Source organism: Salvelinus alpinus, chromosome 20 (assembly GCF_045679555.1).
Source record: "Salvelinus alpinus chromosome 20, SLU_Salpinus.1, whole genome shotgun sequence".
Lineage (NCBI taxonomy): Eukaryota > Metazoa > Chordata > Actinopteri > Salmoniformes > Salmonidae > Salvelinus > Salvelinus alpinus.
The window spans coordinates 43457566-43479428 of NC_092105.1; the positions used below are offsets into that span (position 1 = coordinate 43457566).

Genomic DNA, 21863 nt, shown 5'->3' on the forward strand with positions numbered 1-21863 from the left:
ATGTTGCTTCAATATATCCACAGAATTTCCCATCATCATGATGCCATCTATTTTGTGAAGTGCACCGCAGTGCACCACAGCAAAGCACGGTTGGGATGGTATTCTTCGGCTTGCAAGCATCCCCCTTTTTCCTCCAAACATAACGATGGTCATTATGGCCAAACAGTTCTATTTTTGTTTCATCAGACCAGAGGACATTTCTCCAAAAAGTACGATCTTTGTCCCCATGTGGAGTTGCAAACCGTAGTCTGGCTTTTTTATGGCGGTTTTGGAGCAGTGTCTTCTTCCTTGTTGAGCAGCCTTTCAGGTTATGTCAATATAGGACTCGTTTTACTGTGGCTATAGATACTTTTGTACCTGTTTCTTCCAGCATCTTCACAAGGTCCTTTGCTGTTGTTCTGGGATTGATTTGCACTTTTCGCACCAAAGTACGTTCATCTCTAGGAGACAGAAATCGTCTCCTTCCTGAGCGGTATGACGGCTGCGTAGTCACATGGTGTTTATACTTGCGTACTATTGTTTGTACAGATGAATGTGGTACCTTCATGCCTTTGGAAATTGCTCCCAAGGATGAACCAGACTTGTGGCTGTCTACAATTTTTTTTCTGAGGTCTTGGCAGATTTCTTTTGATTTTCCCATGATGTCAAGCAAAGAGGCACTGAGTTTGAAGGTAAGCCTTGAAATACATCCACAGGTACACCTCCAATTGACTCAATTAGCCTATCAGAAGCTTCTAAAGCCATGACATCATTTTCTGTAATTTTCCAAGCTGTTTAAAAGGCACAGTCAACTTGTGTGTATGTAAATGTAAAGTGAATTATAAGTGAAATAATCTGTCTGTAAACAATTGTTGGAAAAATGACTTGTGTCATGCACAAAGTAGACGTCCTAACCGACTTGCCAAAACTATAGTTTGTTAACAAGAACTGTGTGGAGTGGTTGAAAAACAACTTTTAATGACTCCAACCTAAGTGTATGTAAACTTCTGACTTCAACTGTATGTTACGTTAGGAGTGGAATAGCAGTCGTACACTAACTGAAGATCTGGTTTATAGTGGCATTCTTTGTTTGTTTAAGATCCCACCACAAGGACAATTCCCACAGTGGTAATGACCCTTTTATATCTTTTCAAGGATGGCATGAGGTTTTGGTTTTTCAAAGACCATCATAAGTTATCTAAACATTATCGTAAACAATCTAAACATGGATGTACGCTGAACATTGCTTTGAAATATTGCTCTTAAATTAAATGTAAGTCCTTCAATCAAACCTGACCAGACACATACTGTAACTCTATCAGGACCATTTTTACCTTCGACTATGTTTATGTATTGTACCTACAGTTTTGCATCAAATAGGACCTTTTCCCACCACATTAAATCCAGCTGATTTGCACCTTGTGACACATGGCCTGTAATACGTGGACCACTGTCCATCCAAGTCAGATTGACTTCCCACAGCAGATCCCGTGTGATGATAGGTTTGTGTGCTTGTTTGTTTTATTTTGGTGTCATCTCTGAAAAGGTCGCTATAAACGTCTCTGGTTTGAACCCCAAAAAAGAAAGGGTTGACTTTTCTGTTCCATATTGTGCCACAGATGACGAAAACAATACCCATCCCCATGCACCCAAATTGCATATCATTTAGTAATTTGCATTGGAAATGAAATTACAGCTCTGCACGGCTTGATTTAGTATCATACATGGACAGCTAGAACAGGCCAGGACTGGATTTGATCAGAAGAGAGATGATTAGCAAAGGAACTGACATTAAAAAATCCTTATTTTCCTTCGCTTTTTCTTTCCATATAATGAAACAAAGATTTGACTGACATGACCGGCTTCAATATGCATATTTTCAGTCAAATCTTTGTTATTTAATGCAGATACAAAGTTGCTAAAGGGCGGAAACTTTCCCTAAATTCCCAGGTTTTCCATAAATCCCAGTTGGACGATTCCTGGATTCAAGGAATATGGAATATACAAGAAATCCGTGAAGCCTCCAACCAAGATTTCTGTTTCAGTAACTCTCCTAATGTCATGTCCCTCTCTGTCACCAGGTCAGTCAGGATGGCAAGGCCCTGCTGGATGTCCTCCAGAGACCACTGAGCCCAGGGAACTCGGAGTCTCTGACGGCCACAGCCAACTACTCCAAGGCGGTCCACTGTATCCTGGACGTGGTCCACGAGGTCCTGCACCACCAGAGACGCCTGGAGAGCATCTGGCAGCACCGCAAGGTCCGCCTGCACCAGAGGCTACAGCTCTGTGTGTTCCAACAGGACGTCCAACAGGTAATTGTCGGCATGCGCGGGCACACACACATGAACGTAGTGCACTGTAGGGATTAGGACACGTGTAAATGGAAGGCTGTATCTTCAGGCATCTGTTTGGGCACCACCTCTTCAGTCTCTTGTCAGGGTCGTGGGAGTTATGGAGATAAAGGATTCAGCCTGTGTCAATTCTAGTTTAGTAACAGTACGAGGGTTAGTAGGCCATGGTGTCAATCTCAATGTCTTTTTTTTATTTTTATTTTTTTACCCGTTTTAGAAAACACAGTTCATGATACTGCATTTTACTGCAGCAAAATCTTTACATCCCACTGTTTGGCTCTCTGGTTTGTAAAAGGAATCCATATTTCAAACGAGCAGCGTGAAGAAAGAGGAGATTTGTCAACAGTTGTCTGTACTTTTCCTCTAATATTTTTTGCTTGGAAAAGTGCCCAGAAGTACAGTTAGTATACCTTGCATTAGCCATTTTGTAGAACGGAGAGAGAGAGAAAGCTGCACAGACTGGGGGTGTGTCCCAAATTCCACCCTATTCCCCATACATTACACTAATAATTCCAACAGCAGCACTGAGCCAAGTCTCTGAGCCAAATCAAGATCTGACCTCTGATCAGCCAAAAGCCAAACCATGCAGAACCAATCCACCAGGGACACTGGAGCACTGTTGACTCAAGCCTCACTTACCTCACAAACTTCATGAATAATTACTAGGCATAATCTTGGAACATTTTACCATGGATTCAATGGCCTAAAAAAGCAATGCTGTGTAATATAACACGCTAGTGTGTGTGTGTGTGTGTGTGTGTGTGTGTGTGTGTGTGTGTGTGTGTGTGTGTGTGTGTGTGTGTGTGTGTGTGTGTGTGTGTGTGTGTGTGTGTGTGTGTGCTCAATAGGGTATGTGTGAGTGAGTGAGCGAGCGAATCAGCTTGCTCGGTCAAGTCACTCAACGTCTCTCACACCTTCCTCCTTTCTCAATATGGCTCCCTTTGGGTGAATACCTCTTCTCTCCTCTCCCTCTCACCCCTCCTCTCATATCTCCTCCTCTCCCTACCTCTTTGTCACTCTGATAACGACCCCACTGCTCCCTCATCGAGGCAAACATTACTGTAGTGTCTGCATCCCAAATGGCACCCTATCCCCTATATAGTGCACTACTTAGGGAATAGGGTGTCGTTTGAGATGCAGCTTAAACACAGAAGAAGTGAATGCGATGGATCTCCCCATTCATTGAAGCAGCTGATCTGGTAGGAAGAGCCCCTCCATAGGCATGGGCTGGGTAGTCTTTCCTGATACCTTTTAAGTGACATTCTACAACGGGTTAGTCAAAACAAGCCTTGTCATTGGTTGAGACGCATTTTAAGCCATACTATACACAACGAAAATATAAAACGCAACATGCAACAATTTCAAAGATTTTACTGAGTTACAGTTCATATAAGGAAATCAGTCAATTGAAATAAATTATTTAGGTCCTAATCTATGGATTTCACATGACTGGGATAGAGATATGCATCTGTTGGTAGGGATGTGGATCAGAAAACCAGTCAACATCTGGTGTGACCACCATTTGCCTCATACAGCGTGACACATCGCCTTTGTATAGAGTTGATCAGGCCGTTGATTGTGGCCTGTGGAATGTTGTCCCACTCTTCTTCAAGAAGTAATGAAGTTGCTGGATATTGGCGGGAACTGGAACACGCTGTCATACTCGTCGATCCAGAGCATCCCAAACATGCTCAATGGGTGACATGTCTGGTGAGTATGTAGGCCAAGGAAGAACTGGGAGATTTTAAGCTTCCAGGAATTGTGTAAAGATCCTTGCGACATGGGACCGTGCATTATCATGCTGAAACATGGGGTGATGGCGGCGGATGAATAGCACAACAATGGGACTCAGAATCTCACAGTATCTCTCTACATTCAAATTGCCATGGATAAAATGTAATTGTGTTGATTGTCTGTAGCTTATGCCTGCCCATACCATAACAACACCGTCACCATGGGGCACTCTGTTGAAAATGGTGACGTCAGCAAATCGATCACCCAAACAACACCATACACGTGTGGTCTGCGGTTGTGAGGCCGGTTGGACGTACTGCCAAATTATCTAAAACAACATTGGAGGCGGCTTATGGTAGAGAAATTAACATAAAATTATCTGGCAACAGTTATGGTGGACATTCCTGCAGTAAGCATGCCAATGGCACACTCCCTCAAAACTTTAGACATCTATGGCATTATGTTGTGTGACAAAACTTCACATTTTAGGGTGGCCTTCTATTGTCCCCAGCAAGGTGCACCTGTTTAATAATCAGTAGCGGTGCATGGGTAAAATTACTGGGGAAGCCAAACCTCCCCCCCCCCCCCCCTCCCCATATTACAACCTGTGTTGTGATAATTGCGTTGTTTGCTCTCTAACCTGTTGATTCATATGCCTTGTGACCAAAAGGCCGGGACAATAAGAAGACACAGTGGTAGAATAAATTCAACCACACCTTTGTTTTATCACAAAACCCGGATAGCAACCTCTGTCCAGTGAAGTCCACTAAGCATATTGCATGTACAGTAACAGACAGTTACATGACCTTCGCAGGGTCAAGCAAGTTAATGTTTCCAACATTTTCGACCACTAAACAACTATTGATTTAGAACCACAGAGAGTTGCCGCAAATCACAAAGAAAACAGGAGCTGCCTCGCTATTCCAAATCAAATCAAATGTTATTGGTCACATACACAGGGTTAGCAGATGTTGTAGCGAGTGTAGCGAAATGCTTGTGCTTCTAGTTCTGACAGTGCAGCAATATCTAACAAGTAATCTCACAATTCCACAACAATTACCTAATACACACAAATCTAAGTAAAGGGATGGATTAGGAATATGTACATACAAATATATGGATGAGCAATGACCGACCGGCATAGGCAAGATGCAATAGATGGTATAAAATACACTATATACATATGGGATGAGTAATTGACTAGCGACTAGTGATCGATTTGTTAGAGTGGCCAATGATTTCAAGTCTGTATGTTAGCAGCAGCTTCTCTGTGTTAGTGATGGCTGTTTAACAGTCTGATTGCCTTCAGATAGAAGCTATTTTTCAGTCTCTCAGTCCCAGCTTTGATGCACATGTACTGACCTCGTCTTCTGGATGGTAGCGGGGTGAACAGGCAGTGGCTCGGGTGGTTGTTGTCCTTGATGATCTTTTTGGCCTTCCTGTGACATCGGGTGCTGTAGGTGTCCTGGAGGGCAGGTAGTTTTCCCCCGGTGATGCGTTGTACAGACCGCACCACCCTCTGGAGAGCCCTGCGTTTGTGGACGGTGCAGTAGCCGTACCAGGCGGTGATGCAGTCCGACAGGATGCTCTCAATTGTGCATCTGTAAAAGTTTGTGAGAATTTTAGGTGACAAGACACATTTTTCCACCCTCCTGAGGTTGAAGAGGCGTTGTTGCACCTTCTTCACCACACTGTCTGTGTGGGTGGACCATTTCAGTTTGTCCGTGATGTGTACACCGAGGAACTTAAAACTTTCCACCTTCTCCACTGCTGTCCCGTCGATGTGGATAGGGGGTGCTCCCTCTGCTGTTTCCTGAAGTCCATGATCCTCTCTTTTGTTTTGTTGACGTTCAGTGAGAGGTTGTTTTCCTGACACCACACTCCGAGTGCCCTTACCTCCTTCCTATAGGCGTTGTTGTTGTCTCGTCGTTGTTGGTGATCAAGCCTACTACTGTTGTGTCATCTGCAAACTTGATGATCGAGTTGAAGGCGTGCATGACCACACAGTCATGGATGAACAGGGAGTACAAGAGGGGGCTGAGCACGCACTCTTGTGGGGCCCCAGTGTTGAGAATCAGCGAAGTGGAGATGTTGGTTCCTACCTTCACCACCTGGGGGTGGCCCGTCAGGAAGTCCAGGACCCAATCGCACATGGTGGGGTGGAGACCCAGGACCTCAAGCTTAGTGATGAGCTTGGAGGGTACTACAGTACTGAATGCAGTGGGTCTAGGGTGACAGGTAAGGTGGAGGTGATATGATCCTTGACTAGTCTCTCAAAGCACTTCATGATGACAGAAGTGAGTGCTACAGGGCCATAGTCATTTAGTTCAGTTACCTTTGCATTCTAGGGTACAGGAACAATGGTGGCCATCTTGAAACATGTGGGGAAAGCAGCCTGGGATAGGGAGAGATTGAATATGTCCGTAAACCCACCAGCCAGCTGGTCTGCGCATGCTCTGAGGACGCGGCTAGGGATGCCGTCTGGGCCGGCAGCCTTGCGAGGGTTAACACGTTTAAATGTCTCACTCACGTCGGCCACGGAGAAGGAGAGCCCACAGTACTTGGTAGCGGGGCGTGTCGGTGGCACTGTGTTATCCACAAAGCTGGCAAAGAAGGTGTTTAGTTTGTCTGGAAGCGAGACGTCGGTGTCCGTGACGTGGCTGATTTTCTTTTTGTAGTCCGTGATTGTCTGTAGACTCTGCCACATACGTCTCGTGTCTGAGCCATTGATTTGCGACTCCACTCTGTCCCTATTCTGACATTTCGTTTGTTTGATTGCCTTGCGGAGGGAACAACATCATCTAATCACCTATGCTTCGTCTAATACGGGGACAACTAAAAGATACCAGTCCAATCAAAATAAGCTAAATATGATGTGGCTGTCCATGGTTCTGATTTCTGTGTGCGTTTGTGTGTGTGCGTGTGTGCACGTTCATGTATGTAGAAAAACATGTTGACTCACCCTACTTGTAGAGAAACGCCAATGCCAACGTCCTCTCTTTCATGTTGACAAAATGGTCATCACTCTGTCATACAGTACACACTTTTATTTTTGTTGTCCTAGGCTACCTGGCTAAAATGCTTGCTCGCTAGCTTAACTTCCATTCATGGGCAACGTTAGCTAGTTAACATTAGCCTTCTACATCTAGCTACATATTGAACTTCCATCCTCTCAGGCCAGGGGCACAACAATGTATGAATTAATGGTTGGATTAGAATATCCGTTATAAACATTGGCCAGTATAGAGAATGAAGTAAAATCACAAGTCCAAAACCGTATCTCCAATCCCTAATTTAGGAATGGACCAATTTTAGCTAGCTGACTAGCTAGCCACCGAAGGACAACACAACGAGATGCACCAATTCAAGTTTTTCTGTCAATGACGTATCCTCTCAATGGGATTTGATAGGAGTGACGCAAAAATCCAAGCTGGCTTCCCTTGACACTTTTTTTTTTTGGTGAGCCAGGACCATTCCCACTTGAGCTCGCTTAGTTTAGCTCAACACTGATTGTCTGTGCCGGGTGGAGATTATAACAGAACATGGCCAAGATGTTCAAATGTTCATAAATGACCAGCATGGTCAAATAATAATAATCACAGTAGTTGTCGAGGGTGCAGCAAGTCAGCACCTCAGGAGTAAATGTCAGTTGGGTTTTCATAGCCGATCATTAAGAGTATCTCTACCGCTCCTGCTGTCTCTAGAGAGTTGAAAACAGCAGGTCTGGGACAGGTAGCACGTCCGGTAAACAGGTCAGGGTTCCATAGCCGCAGGCAGAACAGTTGAAACTGGAGCAGCAGCACGGCCAGGTGGACTGGGGACAGCAAGGCGTCATCATGCCAGGTAGTCCTGAGGCATGGTCCTAGGGCTCAGGTCCTCCGAGAGAGAGAAAGAAAGAGAGAAAGAGAGAATTAGAGAGAGCATACTTAAATTCACACAGGACACCGGATAAGACAGGAGAAGTACTCCAGATATAACAAACTGACCCTAGCCCCCCGACACATAAACTACTGCAGCATAAATGCTGGAGGCTGAGACTGGAGGGGTCAGGAGACACTGTGGCCCCATCCGATGAGTAAATGGCATGCAATGGTTTAAGAGTATTGGCTGCTGTATTCTGGTAAATGGTGTCACCATAGTCGAAAACTGGCAGGAAAGTTAACTGCACAATCTGCTTCCTGCTGTTCATGGAGCGACCAGATCTATTTCTAAAAGATAAACCCAATTTAAATCTTAACTTTTTAACTAGCTCATCAGTATCTTTTTTAAACGTTAGATCCTTATTAATCAAAACGCCCAGGTATTTATAGGCGGGAACTTGCTCGATGAGAAAGCCATCCAATGAGTGAATATGTAGCCCATCTGAGACATTTTTTCCATGAATTAGAGAACCACATATATTTTGTTTTGACCACATTAGGTACATGTTTGGTTTGCAGCTCTAACATAGCTTGGTCAACCATCAACCAATGGCATACATAACCGCATCGTCTGCATACTTGTGAATATAACAGGATTTAATACATAGACCAATATTATTTATAGAAATATTAAAGAGAACAGGTCACAATACAAACCCCAGCGGTGGTTGTTGTAATTTCTAGGAAACTAGACTTTGACCCCATCAGAAGGCACACATTGCGACCTGTCTGTCAGATAGCTCTTCAAGCCATTAGCAAGACTCCTTGTCCAGGCCCGTTTCAGGCTGTTTTTAAATGAGTAGGGAAATGGTCAACGGTGTTGAATGCCTTGGAATGGTCTATAAATCGGGCAGCACAATGTGTTTTATGATCTAGGCATTTGAACACATCATCTTAAACAAGCATAGTAGCTGAAACAATGCTATGTCCAGGTCTAAAACCAGACTGGTGCGTATTTAGAATAGAGTGAACAGTTCAAATAGTTCTTAGCTGGGAGTTGGTCAGGGATTCTAGTGCCTTGGCTAGGCAAGATTACTTGGAGATTGGCCGGTAATTATCGAAGTCAGAAGGATCTCCGCCTTTATGTAGGGAGAGGACATGTGCCGCTTTCCAAATCACAGGGATGACACCCGTAGGAATTGTCAAGTAAATAAGTATGGGTTTTTGAGTGGGACGGAGTGGCAGCCCATGCCATTTAGCAAGGCACTTAATACATCGTAGACCTCAAATGGTTGAAATGAGAATAAAGTATGTGAGTCTGTTAGAGCATCATTCTGAGGTGACGAAAGGACTCCCTCTAGTGGAATGAGATGAGATTTAAGAGACTATCCTTTCATACAGGTGGCCAGCTGAAGCAAAATGATTATTAAAAGCACTACAAATTTTCATTTTGTCTAGTACGGGACGAGAGGTTGTAAAAGCCTGCTGGGGCAACGAGGGGGTTGGAGTTTTGTTGAAAAGATTTGACCAATTTCCAGAAATTAGCTGGATTACCACCGTTCTCCGATATATATAATTCACTAAATATGTTGATTTTGCTTTTCTAACCAGAGATAGACATGTATTTCTCAAATGTCTGAAGGACTGCCAATCAGACGTAGAATCAGTCAGTCTAGCCTTAGCCTTAGCCCAAGCTACATTTCTTTCCTGTAATTTCTCAGTCAATTCATGCGTGAACCATGGATTAGATTTGCCTTTTATCCTTAGCCTTTTGTACAACGCATGTTTATCTGCAACAGAGCTATACAGGGAAATAAAACAATGAAGTGCGTGATCCGAGTCAGTGATAGTTGACGCAACCCACCAGTCACTCAGCCCCAGTTGAAAAAGAAATGCTCATTAAAATGCCTATAATGTCTCTGTAATAATACATGAGCGAGATTTAGATCATTTAACATCTGTTATGAGGCGATTGGACAACAGTCACTGAACTCATTAGCAAATATCCCATTGGCTGTAAACTTTGGAGGGGTATTTGTTAGAATAACATCTAAGAGAGTAGGTTTTTAAGGGTGTTTAAAGGTTGATGCGAGTTGGTTTAGGACAGATGTGGTAATACACACAGCAACATTCAAATTGTTGTTAATGAATATGGCGACACCCCCACCTCTGCCAGCTCTGTCAGATCTATAAACATTATATCCATTATATCCAAGACACATAAAAGTCTGGCACAGACTTTTTTTTAACCAAGTCTCAGTAATAATCAAAATGGCCACGTTAGTTTGAGAAGAAATAATTACAATATGATCCATTTTCAAAATCAAAGTTCTGGCATTTACATGAAACAGTCCAAGGCCAAAACTACAGGATTTCAGATCAGACGGAGTCTTTAACACAAACATGCTGTGATCAGTAGGTAACCCTCCATATGAAATAGCCATGGGGTTGGCTTGAAACGGTATAGATAAGATTGCTTAGAACTGTGCCATTTGGTCTATGCCTCGAAGAGGATGTGGATTAATACAGGACTCAAATGAGGGTTACCTATTTCGGGCAAGGACTGATAAGATAACCCATCACTTTTTTAGTACCTTTTCAATGTTAGCACTCAGCATCTAAGTTGCTCTCCTGTTCGTGTGCAGGCCGTCCCTTTTTAGAAACTGCGGTTGCTCCCAAAGCATATCGAAATTGTCAATAAAATCAAACGCTTTTTCAGAAATAGTCCTGATTTCATTCAAGAGTCCAGTGCAAGTAGCCGGGAGAAGCAATCAATTCCACAACCGTGTGTTGGGATAGAGCCAGAAATTAAAATCAGCTTGCCCCTAGCCAATATTCTGTCTCTCAGGTATTCAAAGTCTCGTCTCAACTCAGCCCATTGCCGCAGTGTGCAGCGCCGGGTTTTGGTCTAGAATGACCGAAAGCTCCCAAGTGATGTCACGCACTCTGCCACCAGGGAAGCAGTCTGCGCCATCAACCACGGCATCCTTTACAATGGAACTCCCAACAATTGCTATCTTGGGAGGGGGAGGTTGTGGATTTCCAGACACCATGCACCCTATTCCCTATCAATCAAATTTAAATCAAATGTATTTACAAAGCCCTTTTTACATCAGCAGATGTCACAAAGTGCTATACAGAAACCCAGCCTAAAACCCCAAACAGCAAGCAAAGCAGAAGTAGAAGAACGGAGGCTAGGAAAAACTCCCTAGAAAGGCAGGAACTTAGGAAGAAACCTAGAGAGGAACCAGGCTCTGAGGGGTGGCCAGTCCTCTCCTGGCTGTACCGGCTGGAGATTATACGAGTACATGGCCATTAAGGCCAGATTGTTCTTCAAGATGTTCAAACGTTCATAGATGACCAGCAGGGTCAAATAATAATCACAGTGGTTGTAGAGGGTGCAACAGTTCAGTACCTCAGGAGTAAGTGTCAGTTGGCTTTTCATAGCCAAGCATTCAGAGGCTGAGACAGCAGGTGCGATAGAGAAAGAGAGTCGAAAACAGCAGGTAGCACATCCAGTGAACAGGTCAGGGTTCCATAGCCACAGGCAGAACAGTTTAAACTGGAGAAGCAGCACAACCAGGTGGATTGGGGACAGCCAGGAGTCATCAGGCCAGGTAGTCCTGAGGCATGATCCTAGGGCTGAGGTCCTCCGGGAGGGGAGGGAGAGAGGGAGAGTGAGAATTTGAGGGAGCATACTTAAATTCACACAGGACACCAGATAAGACAGGAGAATTACACCAGATATAACAGACTGACCCGAATTGACCATTGCAGCATAGATACTGGAGGCTGAGACAGGGGTGGGTCGGGGGACACTGTGGCCCCGTCTGACAATACCCCCGGACAGGGCCAACCAGGCAGGATATAACCCCCACTTTGCCAAAGCACAGCCCCCACACCACTAGAGGTTTATCAACAGATATGTACTGTAGTGCACTACTTTTGACCAGAGCCCTATGGGACAGGCACTACATAGGGAATAGGGGTGCCATGTGGGACACAGCCTGTGTAATACAGCATTGTGCTAGATAGAATACATCACAGTGAAAGCCACGCTGGACTGGCTGAAAGAGAAACACTGTAGTGTATAGTCCAGTGAGTCCACTGTGTGTGTCTGGCCCCTGGCCCTCTGCCCACAGTCAGAGTGGAGCTCAGTGATAGGGGGTGACTTTGTTTACAGCTCACTAATTACATATTGTTAGGAACAGACAAGGCCTGCTTATACTATACCTCAGGGACAACCGTCCTCCACTGTGTGTGCTTCCCAAACGGAACCCTATTCTCTATTTAGTGCACTACTGTTGACCAGCGCCCATAGGGCTATGGTCAAAAGTAGTGCACTAGGGAATAGGGTACCATTTGGGATGCATACATGGAGACTGTAGCATGCATTCTGTTAGTTAATTTACACACTGTATACACACAGAGCCGCAAGTTTATATACGTTTACTTAAGGGAACCACACCAGTGTAGTTCATTGATACTCATTTTGGCTGGTTTAATGAACATCATTATTTGTCTAACAGCACAGAATGCTATCAACAGCTATAGTATGCATGTCTCTTTCTCTCGCTCTCTTGCTCTCGCTCGCTCTTTTTCTTTCTTTCCCATCTCAGCCTGATGCGTAGCCTGATGTGTAGATGAAGTCCTTGAGCATTAGTCTCTGTAGCACCTAGTAGGAGTATCCACTCCTGTTTTATTTAAGGGAAAGAATAACTACTGCATCAATGATTGTGAATGACTCAATGAGACTCAATGAAAATGAGCTGAGATGATCCCTTGACTCCCCACCTTTCTGCGATGCTTCTGCCTCTGATTCAGTTGACCGACTCTATCAGAGCCTGCAGACTCCCATAATCTCTGTTACTGTGCTCCAGAGATATCTTTCCCATACAAGTTGGCAAGGGTTATTTTTCTCCTATTTGGATTAGCCTGTCTACGGTTTAGCAAGATGACGCTTTGTCTCTCCGCCCCCCCCCTCCCCCAGTCTTTCTTTCTTTCTCTCTCTCTCTCTCTTTCTCTCTTCTTTTTTCCTGTGATGTTGAGTGGCTGGTCTATTTTGTAGATAAGCAAACGTAATCCTTTGTTCTGGGCTTACTGACTGGGCCGGGCTTGGTGAGCGATTGAAGCCTCCACCATGGCAGATCAGGACTGGGGTTATCAGCAATGCACATGAGTGACCGCTGCACCGCACTGCACTGCACCGCGCCACACAGCCAGGCAGCAGACAGTGTTGATGGGCTGCATTTCAAGCCCCTGACTCATTGGATACGTCCCAAATGGCACCTATTCCCTATGTAGTGCACCGCTTTGGCCAGAGCCTACCCAGCAAGCACATCATGTTCTGAGACTCATATGTTTCTTAGAGCTTGGTGAGAGAGTGGTTGTCCTATGGTTATTTTGCATACAACCTTCCCACAACTTTCTTGGGAATGGTGCAGGAAAGTTGCTTGACTTTGGAAAATGTTCAGCACATTTCAGGAACTTTCACAAAAAAACTTTTCTAAAGTTCGAACATGGTTACATTTCATTTAAATTTTGGTCATGTTCTAGGAACGTTTTCCAACTGGTTTGACATTGGGAATGTTCTCAAACAGTTCAGAGGACGTTAAGAAACAACGTTCTTCTTTGGGAATTTCAGTACTTCAACATAAAATAAAATTGTATTTGTTATATGCTTCCTAAACAACAGGTGGAGACTAACAGTGAAATGCTTGCCCACGGGCCCTTCCCAACTATGCAGAGAGAAAAATAGAAAAATAATAGAAAAATATAATTACACAATAAATAAATATACAATGAGTAACGATGTACATGCTGTATAGGTAGGGGTAAAGTTATTAGGCAACAAGACAGTAGCAGCAGCGTATGTGATGAGTCAAAAGAGTTAGTTCAGAAAGGGTCAATGCAGATAATCTGGCCAGCTATTTGGTAGTCTTATGGCTTGGGGGTAGAATCTGTTCAGGATACTGTTGGTTCCAGACTTGGTGCATCGGTACTGCTTGCCATGTGGTAGCAGAGAGAACAGTCAATGACTTGGGTGGCTTTGACAATCTTTAGGGCCTTCCTCTGCCACCGCCTGGTGTAGAGGTCCTGGATGGCAGGGAGCTCGGCCCCATTGATGTACTGGGCAGTACGTACTACCCTCTGTAGCGCCTTGCGGTCAGATTCCAAGCAGTTTCCATACCCAGCGGTGATGCAGCCAGTCATGATGCTCTCAATGGTGCAGCTGTAGAACTTTTTGAAGATCTGAGGGTCCATCCGGCATTGTAGGATTCGATCTTAGTTCGTCGGAGGTCGTAGCAGGATTTCTTTTAAGCGTCTGGGTTAATATCCTGCTCCTTGAAAGCGGTAGCTCTAGCCTTTAGCTCAGAGCTGATGTTGCCTGTAATTCATGGCTTCTGGTTGGGATATGTAAATCTGGTCACTGTGGGGGTGACGTCATTGATGCATTTATTAATGAAGCCGGTGATAGATGTGTTAATATTTTTCAGCTCCTAAAAATATAGATGAAAACTCTCTTGATAAATATTAAGGTCTGCAGATTATCATGAGGTATTCTAACTCAGGCGAGCAGAAATGTGAGACTTCCTTAACATTAGAGATCACGCACCAGCTGTTGTTAACAAAGAGACACACCCCTCCCAACCTCATCTTACCCAAGGCTGCCAACCGGTCTTGATGGTACATGGAAAAGTCAGCGAAATACAGTTGAAGTCGGAAGTTTACATACAGTTAGGTTGGAGTCATTAAAACTCGTTTTTCAACCACTCCACACATTTCATGTTAACAAACTATAGTTTTGGCAAGTCGGTTAGAACGTCTACTTTGTGCCTGACACAAGTCATTTTTCCAACAATTGTTTACAGACAGATTATTTCACTTATAATTCACTGTATCAAAATTCAGTGGGTCAGAAGTTTACATACACTAAGTTGACTGTGCCTTTAAACAGCTTGGAAAATTCCAGAAAATTATGGCATGGCTTTAGAAGCTTCTGATAGGCTAATTGACATCATTTGAGTCAACTGGAGGTGTACCTGTGGATGTATTTCAAGGCCTACCTTCAAACTCAGTGCCTCTTTGCTTGACATCATGGGAAAATCAAAAGAAATCTGCCAAGACCTCAGAAAAACATTTGTAGACCTCCACAAGTCTGGTTCATCCTTGGGAGGAATTTCCAAATGCCTGAAGGTACCACGTTTATCTGAACAAACAATAGTACGCAAGTATAAACACCATGTGACCACACAGCCGTCATACCGCTCAGGAAGGAGACGCGTTCTGTCTCCTAGAGATGAACGTACTTTGGTGCGAAAAGTGCAAATCAATCCCAGAACAACAGCAAAGGAACTTGTGAAGATGCTGGAGGAAACAGGTACAATAGTATCTATATCCACAGTAAAACGAGTCCCGTATCGACATAACCTGAAAGGCTGCTCAGCAAGGAAGAAGCCACTGCTCCAAAACCGCCATAAAAATGCCAGACTACGGTTTGCAACTGCACATGGGGACAAAGATTGTACTTTTTGGAGAAATGTATTCTGGTCTGATGAAACAAAAATATAACTGTTTGACCATAATGACCATCATTATGTTTGGAGGAAAAAGGGGGAGGCTTGCAAGCCAAAGAACAACATCCCAACTGTGAAGCACGGGGGTGGCAGCATCATGTTGTGGGGGTGCTTTGCTGCAGAAGGGACTGGTGCACTTCACAAAATAGATGACATCATGAGGATGAAAAATTATGTTGATATATTGAAGCAACATCTCAAGACATCAGTCAGGAAGTGGAAGCTTGGTCGCAATTGGGTCTTCCAAATGAACAATGACCCCAAGCATACTTCCAAAGTTGTGGCAAAATGGCTTAAGGACAACAAAGTCAAGGTATTGGAGTGGCCATCACAAAGCCCTGACCTCAATTCTATAGAAAATGTGTGGGCAGAACTGAAAAAGTGTGTGCGAGCAAGGAGGCCTACAAACCTGACCCAGTTACACCAGCTCTGTCAGGAATGGGTCAAAATTCCCCCAACTTATTGTGGGAAGCTTGTGAAAGGCAACCCGAAACGTCTGGCCCAAGTTAAACAATTTAAAGGCAATGCTACCAAATACTAATTGAGTGTATGTAAACTTCTGACCCACTGGGAATGTGATGAAAGAAATACAAGCTGAAATAAATCCTTCTCTCTACTATTATTCTGACATTTCACATTCTTAAAATAAAGTGGTGATCCTAACTGACCTAAGACAGGGAATGTTTACTAGGATTAAATGTAAGGAATTGTGAAAAAAATGGGTTTAAATGTATTTGGCTAAGGTGTATGTAAACTTCCGACTTCAACCTTAGGAACATAACACAAAACTGAGGAGGCTACGCCCCCTTTAGCCCCCTCGTGGAGCCGGGTACGGGTTAAGGTTAGGGCTAGGGTTAATTTTAGGTTTAGGGTTAGGGTTAGTAGATAGTTAGTTGAAATGTTACTAATAGTCTGTAGATAGTCCATAGATGGACTATCCAAATAAAATGTTACCACAGTCCTCGGTTTCTGGCTGTATGATGGCCATAGAAAAGAAAAAACGTAGTGTGTCCAAAACGCACCCTATTGCCTATATAGTGCACTACTTTTGACCAGATCATCTATGGGCCCTTGGAAGCAGTAAAATACCATGTGAATAAATAGCACAGTGGGTTGGAGAATTGCTGACATTCACAAATCCACAAAAAAATATGCTTCATACATGAAGCACAATTCTGCTGTTGCCTAAGGTAACAGTTTATTTTATTTTAGTGCTATCCCTTGCAGTCGTTATCCATTGCATTGTATGCTTTACCTTAAGATAAATGAGAGGAATGTCATTAGATTAACCCAAATGTGGAGGTAGGAGAGTATAGAGACAGCCCCAGGTTTCTCCAACTCCTCTTAAATCTGGCTACGGATATATAGTAGATGACCTTGGATAGCGCTGAACTTCCTCCACACATCCTCCAACACTGCTTCCTCCTGACAAGCCCCTTGCAGTTTGGAAGCCCTTGCATCCTAAATAGCAACCTATTACCTTTATATAGTACACTACTTTTGACCTGTGCTCTATATCCAGCTAGCACATTTGGTTCCTTAGAAGTTGTGGAAAAGTAAATGTTTGGTTTCCCATTGGTTCTGGGAACGAAGCCATAAGTTTCCTGACCGTTAAAACAGAACGTTTTATAAACGTTCTGAATATGGAAGTTAACATATTGCCTGTTCTGGGAACTGCAAGACTTGTGTGAGGTTCTGAGAACGTTTTACTATGGTTCGCTGTTGTTCTGGGATTGATTTGCACTTTTTGCAACAAAGTACGTTAATCTCTAGGAGACAGAACGCATCTTCTTCCTGAGCGGTATGATGGCTTTGTGGTCCCATGGTGTTTATACTTGCGTACTATTGTTTGTACAGATGAACATGGTACCTTCAGTTGTTTGGAAATTGCTCCCAAGGATGAACCAGACTTGTGGAGGTCTACACATTTTTTTCTGAGGTCTTGGCAGATTTCTTTTGATTTTCCCATGATGTCAAGCAAAGAGGCACTGAGTTTGAAGGTAGGCCTTGAAATACATCCACAGGTACACATCCAATTGACTCAAATGATGTCAATTAGCCTATCAGAAGCTTCTAAAGCCATGACATAATTTTCTGGAATTTTCCAGAAATAGGCACAATCAACTTAGTGTATGTAAACTTCTGACCCACTGGATTTGTGATACAGTGAATTATAAGTGAAATAATCTGTGTGTAAACACTTGTTGGAAAAATTACTTGTGTCATGCACAAAGTAGATGTCCTGGCTGACTTGCCAAGACTATAGTTTGTTAACAAGAAATTTGTGGAGTGGTTGAAAGAAGAGTTTTATTGACCCCAACCTAAGTGTATGTAAACTTCTGACTAAAATTAGCAAAAAAGTTCAAATGATTGAGCGACAGATTGGTGCCCAAAAAAATCTGTATCCCTTCTGCGCTGCGTCAGCACAATGGACAAAGCGCATTGCGGTGTGTGTAGGGAGGCTTTGGAAAGCCACTCAGCGGATATGTGCAGTATGACTCCTATGGTTTTCCATAAAAAGGGGGGGGGTGCTCATCTCTCTGGTAGGCTAAGTGAATGTGATACGCCTCCGCCTGTAATAATTTGATTTATAAGGGTGGAGTCAAGTGAACCAGTTTGGGACTGGTGAGGACTCCGTGTTGGAGCCTGAGCTGTTTCCATCCTGTTCATCTGCTGTTCCTATGGGGTGTGCTCTGCAGGAGTGTCTGCTCTACTGTATGGGCAGGTAGGGGCGTGGATCAGAAAACTAGTCAGTATCTGGTGTGACCACCATTTGCCTCTCCTTTGTATAGAGTTGATCAGGTTGTTGATTGTGGCCTGTGGAATGTTGTCCCACTCCTCTTCAATGGCTGTGTGAAGTTGCTGGATATTGACGGGAACTGGAACACGTTGCCGTACACGTCGATCCAGAGCATCCCAACATGCTCAATGGGTGACATGTCTGGTGAGTATGCAGGCCAAGGAAGAACTGGGAGATTTTCAGCCTACAGGAATTGTGTACAGATCCTTGCAACATGGGGCCGTGCGTTATCATGCTGAAACATGGGGCGATGGCGGCAGATGAATAGCACAATGGGCCTCAGGATCTCGCCACGGTATCTCTGCGCAATCAAATTGCCATCAATAAAATGCAATTGTGTTTGTGATCCATGGCTTATGCCTGTCCATACCATAACCCCACCGCCACCATGGGGCACGGCGCCATACACGCTGTCTGCCATCTGCCCGGCACAGTTGAAACCGGGATTCATCCGTGAAGAGCACACTTTTCCAGCATGCCAGTGGCCATTGAAGGTGATAATTTGCCCACTGAAGTCGGTTACGACGCTGAACTGCAGTCAGGTCAAGGCCCTGGTGAGGACGACAAGCAAGTAGATGAGCTTCCCTGAGACAGTTTCTGACAGTTTGTGCAGAAATTATACTGTTGTGCAAACAACCAGTTTCATCAGCGGTGGTCATTCCTGCAGTCAGCACGCCAATTGCATGCTCCCTCAAGACTTGAGACTGTGGCATTGTGTTGTATGACAAAACTGCCTTTTATTGTCCCCCGCACAAGGTGCACCTGTGTAAAGATCATGCTGTTTAATCAGCTTCTTGATATGCCACACCTGTCAGATGGATGGATTATCTTGGCAAAGGAGAAATGCTCATTAACATGGATGTAAACAAATTTGTGCACAAAATTTGAGCGTAATAAGCTTTTTGTGCATGTGGAACATTTCTGGGATCTTTTATTTCAGCTCATGACACATGGGACCAACACTTTACATGTTGCGTTTATATTTACCATTCTCCAAGTGGAAACGTTGTTTGGACAGCTCACGAACTGCACAACACTTGCAGTAAATAACTTTTGGTTTATTGAATTGCATTCACCAGTTTACTGTACATTTCTTCTGTTGTAGTTGTTTGGAGAGTATTTGTCCGGTTTCTCCACTATGTTTAATGTTGCGCGCTTTAGCGTGCATAGAAATACCTGGCCTGCGTGCCAAGAAGAAGTGTGGTCAAATTAATTTAAGTGCCTGTTTGGGGATGTTCTAGTTAGTTTACTGTTGGGTAACTCAAGGGGAGGCTGTATCTGAGCCTGAATGACCCCACCTGTGCTTTATTGGTTATGACCGGTTTTGCCTGATGAGAGGCTTTTTCTTTTGAATGCTGACATTTTGAAGTCAGACCTTTTGTAAATACGTATATAGATTTGTAAATATCACCGTCCTCTTTGAAACGCCAGCACTGTGTAGATAAATCCAGCACTAATTTGCACCGCTACCTGCCTGCCTCATGCTGAATCTTTGTCCTTACGACTGCTAGAAGGACCCTATTTTACGCTGATAGAAGCACAGAGGATTTGGGCTACAGATTTGGCGCCAACCTGTCACTTCAAAAGCACTCAATGGTCTCAGATTCTCGGCGTTCGAACGTTAGGCTCATTGTGGGTTAGTGTGATATAAGCAGAATTCAATATAATTCCAATGCAAAACCCCACCCCAAAATATTTGCCCCCCTTGCCTATTTCAACTGCCCTTTTAGTCACTTTACCCTGGTGCCCGGTGTGCCTTAACACTATCCCTTATTCTAAACCTGACCTTAACCTTAGCAAGCAGTTGCTTATTAGCAGATGAACTATCCGGGCTATCCAAATAGTGTGACCAGGACTGCTTTCACTTATACACTGTCAAAATAATAAAGCTGTGAAAATAAAAGCACTTTTGGCATCCTCCTCCGTACATTTTTCAAATGCCTCCTCAGGGGCTTGGATCATATGTAAATGCCCGTAATATTTAACAGATTTAGACCGAGATTACATTAAGCACCACGATGTTCACACAAGTGCTCCTCTTTCCCATGGGCCTCCCGTTTTGCTTGCTGTTTTTCATGCTTCCTCTGTTTTCTTTGATGGTTTTTTCCAGGCCATCTTTGTTTTAATGCGCCCGAATTCTGACGTATCATGTACTGTACTTTTCCAGGAAACATCTCTGAGATGTCAGTAATCTGGAGGTTACTGCAGCATCACAAACACAGGCTGTGTGCTAAATGACACCCTATTCCATATATACTGTAGCGCACTACTTTTATCAGAGCCCTCATTTTGGAGCTGGACCCATATTAAACTGAATCCAATATTTCCAGCCCACTTCCTCAACATCATGGCTAGAATAACATTGTGGTGTCGAGTAACTGCTGAGACATCACTAGACTGATAGGCTGCATCCAAAATGGCACCCTATTTCCTACATAGTGCACTACTTTTGACTAGAGCCCTGTGGGCCCTCGTCAAAAGTAGTGCACTATATCTAGGGAATAGGGTGTCATTTGGGATGCAGACATAGAATCCAGAAGTGGCACTCCCGTCCGAGGCATGGCATCCTCAGACATCTAATATCATCCCCAGCAAATATCTCTTCTATTCTCAGCCCTTCCCGTGTTTGCATGAGCGAGCCAGCCAGGTAGTTTTAGACTCCTGCTTGTTCCTGTGGATGCAGCAACTCTAATCAGTCAGGGCGAGACAAGAGTTGTCTGCTCACCCACTGACATGTTTATTAAACACTCCTGTACACACACACGCAAGCCAAGGACCCATCCCATCTCCTACTACACACACACACACACACACACACACACACACACACACACACACACACACACACACACACACACACACACACACACACACACACACACACACACACACACACACACACACACACACACACACACTAACATGCAAGCAGATGACCCCTCCCTACTATACACACACGCAGGCAAGCAAACACGATCAGGACAGGGAGGCTACACTTGAGGACAACAAGATAATTGAAGTGGGACAGGACAGGCAAGCTTTGGTTTTCCATTCCTTGAAGTGACCGTAGAGAGCGTTATTAGGAAGGGAACAAAAGACTGACCAGGGTTCAAATACTATTTGAATACGAGCCTGCCTAGAGTGCCAGATTGTCGGGGTTTACAGTTTTGGGAGTATTCTATTGGTTCCATCTCGCCAGGCAAGCACAGAGAAAGTATTTGAAAATATTTAAAATAGTGTTTGAGCTGATGTTTGCCAGGGAATGGTGAAAGTCACTGCCACAGGGTGCTGCTCTGTTTCAGTCAGACGCTGTTTACAAAACCACACAGATGATCTCATCTTATGACCTCTCATCTATTCATTAACATTTAGTACTGTCAATTCTGCCGTACTGGCTATTCCGCCAACAATGTATAGTCACGCAATGGGACTCTAGAGTGGAGTTATGCAAAGTTCACTGCACTTTTTGGCTACCTTTCGTACTGCACATTTGGCTACTTTCTCTTTGAATGCTGTCGAGATTAAATCATGTATTCCCAGTCTAAGTAAAAGCCTAGCAAAA

The 21863-nt window shown here is 44.0% G+C and overlaps 1 protein-coding gene across 5 annotated transcripts in view; it reads left to right on the forward strand.

Moving 5' to 3' along the window:
• The window catches only part of LOC139546945 (kalirin-like), a 258891-nt gene that overhangs the window by 128828 nt on the left and 108200 nt on the right, over positions 1-21863 (forward strand). For all 5 annotated transcript variants that reach the window (XR_011669290.1, XM_071355934.1, XM_071355937.1 and 2 more), the window contains exon 9: positions 2061-2291. Coding sequence is in view for 4 of the 5 variants with exons in the window: in XM_071355934.1 (XP_071212035.1) it covers positions 2061-2291 (231 nt within the window). In the remaining variant the exon portion in view is untranslated. The remainder of the gene's footprint in view (positions 1-2060; positions 2292-21863) is intronic.